The following is a 3,675-nucleotide window of genomic DNA, read 5'->3' as shown; positions in this document are numbered from 1 at the left end:
AAATAGTTTCGCTGTCCAACTTTTTTCTTCTTCTTTTTTCTTTTGTTTTTACTGTTGGGAACACAGACATACTTTCTCGAATAAAACTCTTTACACCAAGTGATTTTGAACAGTTAATGCGGGTGACACAACGTGGAGGGAAAGCGTTCAAGTTCTTTAGCGAATATTCACAACAGCGACGGTCGCAATGGTCGAGTAGTTTAAGCGTTGGACTTTCAATCCGAGGGTCCCGGGTTCGAATCTCGGTAACGGCGCCTGGTGGGTAAAACATTGAGATTTTTCTGATCTCCCAGGTCAACATATGTGCAGACCTGCTAGTGCCTGAACCCCCTTTGTGTGTATATTCAAGCAGAAAATCAAATACGCACGTTAAAGATCCCGTAATCCATGTCAGCGTTCGGTGGGTTATGGAAACAAGAACATACCCAGCATGCACACACCTGAAAACAGGGTATGGCTGCCTACATGGCGGGGTAAAAACGGTCACACACGTAAAAGCCCACTCGTGTACGTACGAGTGAACGTGGGAGTTGCAGCCCACGAACGCAGAAGAAGAAGAATAAGAGCGAGAATTTTCAGGCATTCACAATTAGTATTTCGCGTACACCGGTCTGTGTATATCAGAGCAAAGTTCCAAATTGCTATGCTATTTAATGCAAGAAGTGGAGTACATTTGTATTTGTATTTCTTTTTATCACAACAGATTTCTCTGTGTGAAATTCGGGCTGCTCTCCCCAGGGAGAGCGCGTCGCTACACTACAGCGCCACCCATTTTTTTTGTATTTTTTCCTGCATGCAGTTTTATTTGTTTTTCCTATCGAAGTGGATTTTTCTACATAATTTTGCCAGGAACAACCCTTTTGTTGCCGTGGGTTCTTTTACGTGCGCTAAGTGCATGCTGCACACGGGACCTCGGTTTATCGTCTCATCCGAATGACTAGCGTCCAGACCACCACTCAAGGTCTAGTGGAGGGGGAGAAAATATCGGCGGCTGAGCCGTGATTCGAACCAGCGCGCTCAGATTCTCTCTCGCTTCCTAGGCGGACGCGTTACCTCTAGGCCATCACAATCCACTCCATTACAACACATGGCAGTACAATACAGTATAGTACAGTTCAGAACACTACAGTACAGAACACTACAGTACATCAGCAAATCACACCAACACATTACAGCACACGAGACCAACTCACTTCGATCAAACAGCAGACAGAAGAGGGCGATCTGGCAGAATGCAATTTTGCCGTCCATATTGTTAAGTTGTTCACGCGATCCGTCTGTGCACTGGAGACAGGCTGTCAGTGCACGGGAAACACGGCACAGTTTGAACAACTGATTTTACTGACCCACTAACCCACATGAGTCCACTGCTGGCGACGCTGACTCGCGCAGCTTTAGATCAGGTCGTCTGAAAAATGATGAAGTGGCAAGTCACTGTCAACTTTAAGGGATACAGTTCTGTCCACTCTGTCACTGTAAATGGTTACAGTTCTGTCCACTCTGTCATTGTTAAGAATTACAGTTCTGAACACTCTGTCACTGTAAAGGGTTACAGTTCTGTCCACTCTGTCACTGTAAAGGGTTACATTTCTGTCCACTCTGTCACTGTAAAGGGTTTCAGTTCTGTCCACTGTGTCACTGTAAAGGGCTACAGTTGTGTCCACTCTGTCACTGTAAAGGGTTACATTTCTGTCCACTCTGTCATTGTTAAGAGTTACAGTTCTGAACACTCTGTCACTGTAAAGGGTTTCAGTTCTGTCCACTGTGTCACTGTAAAGGGCTACAGTTGTGTCCACTCTGTCACTGTAAAGGGTTACATTTCTGTCCACTCTGTCACTGTAAATGGTTACAGTTCCGTCCACTTTGTCACTGTAAATGGTTACAGTTCCGTCCACTTTGTCACTGTAAATGGTTACAGTTCTGTCCACTCCGTCACTGCAAATGGTTACAGTTCTGTCCACTCTGTCACTGCAAATGGTTACAGTTCTGTCCACTCTGTCACTGTTAAGGGTTACAGCGATCTCTACCGTGTCAGCTGTAAAGGATAACAGCCCTATCCACTCTGTCAGGTTCAGTTTAAATTCAGAAAAAATCCATATACGCTACACAACGTCTGCAAAGCAAATGCCTCATAGCAGCATAACCCAACGCGCTAGTCAGGCCTCGAGTGCATGTATATATATATATATATATATATATATATATATATATATATATATATATATATATATATATATTATATGTATGTATTATATATAATGTGTGTGTGTATGTATGTATTATATATATATATATATATATATATATATATATATAATATGTGTGTGTGTGCGCGCGCGCGCCTATCAGAGTGGATTTCTTCAATGGAATTTTGCCAGAGGACAACACTTAGACTGCCATGGGTTCTTTTTCTGTGCGCCAAGTGCCTGCTGCACTCGGGACCTCTGTTTATCGTCCCAGAAGCTCCATTCAATTTTCCAGTCAAACTTGGGAGAAATGGCGATAGCGGGAATTGAACCTAAACCCTCACAGACACTGTACTGGCAGTTAAGCGTCTGAACCATTCAGCCACCTTCTTCCACTGTCAACTGTGAAGGGTTTTAGTTCTGACCAGCCGCCAGTAAAAAATAAATTTTAAATTTAAAAAAGAAATAAAATCCTGGAATTATAAGACAATTCACAGATTGTAGAATAATCCCACTGCATCACAGTATATAAACCCAGGGTCTGCTTCTCGTGCCTGAATCAGAATACCGACTTGGGACTATGATATTCTCGTTTCCAAGACGAGCGCTTTGTTCTCCGGCATGTCCTAATTGACTGATTGGATTGTTTGATTGAACATATTGATTAACTGACTGAACATGGATAAATACCAGAAGAAGAAAAAAAAACAGAAAGAGGACTTATTTGTTATATCTGAGAGAAACTCTACCCATAACTATTCACTCAGTAGCTCTTTCATGACGTTTTTTTAGGAGTAAAATGAAATTCCAGTCATACTTGTACTCTCAAGATAATTCATTAAATATGTTGATAGATTAATAAAATAATATAATGTACCTGTATGTCTTCTCCAAACAAAAAAGAAGTTGTTTACCAACAAACAAGAACGTACACTGTTAACTAGGAAAGTAATAAACTAAATGCGGAAAAACAAACTGATGAAAACAAACACATAAAAAGATAAACGAACGAAAATTTTACTATGCTTCATATATTGGCGAATAAGTGGATAAAAAAACAGATTTTAACACAAATGAATAAGTAAATATTAAGTAGTTAGATAAATAAATTTACCTCACACTCTTCCAACCACGTCCACAATGAAAAACAACTGCGCAGTCCTTCCACTATCAGACTCTTCTGTCGCGCAACTGGTTCGTCGTTGCACACACACACACACACACACACACACATGCACGCACGCGCGCGCGCGCGCGCTCGCACACGCAAGCAACAACTCATACACCTTCTGTCTGCGCGCGTCGAAAGAGTTCCGAGTTTGCAGTAGTTGTTGTGTTGGCAACCGGGTTATTTTCTTCTGTTAGTTTTCTTGGGAGGTGGGATCTTTCCCTTTTCTTTTTATCATTATCATCCCAGACTAATTTAACGTGGGGTTGAGATGGGTATAAAAAAAAATTTTAAAAAAGTGGTTCCGGTCCTGGAAAACTG

The 3,675-nt window shown here is 41.6% G+C and overlaps 1 protein-coding gene across 1 annotated transcript in view; it reads right to left on the bottom strand.

The window, feature by feature from the left end:
* Positions 1–3,385, bottom strand: part of LOC143292042 (uncharacterized) — a 10,143-nt gene extending 6,758 nt beyond the window's left edge. Inside the window, exons 1-2 of the mRNA XM_076602213.1 lie at positions 3,301–3,385; positions 1,194–1,408 (exon numbers count right to left, since the gene is read on the bottom strand). Of these exons, the coding sequence (XP_076458328.1) occupies positions 1,194–1,251 (58 nt within the window). The 5' untranslated portion in view covers positions 1,252–1,408; positions 3,301–3,385. The remainder of the gene's footprint in view (positions 1–1,193; positions 1,409–3,300) is intronic.
* Positions 3,386–3,675: the final 290 nt, after the last annotated feature.

The sequence above is a fragment of the Babylonia areolata genome, chromosome 18 (genome assembly GCF_041734735.1).
Source record: "Babylonia areolata isolate BAREFJ2019XMU chromosome 18, ASM4173473v1, whole genome shotgun sequence".
Taxonomy (NCBI): Eukaryota; Metazoa; Mollusca; class Gastropoda; order Neogastropoda; family Buccinidae; genus Babylonia; species Babylonia areolata.
The sequence above is the reverse complement of the archived record's forward strand: the minus strand, read 5'-3'. Positions and strand labels throughout refer to the sequence as shown.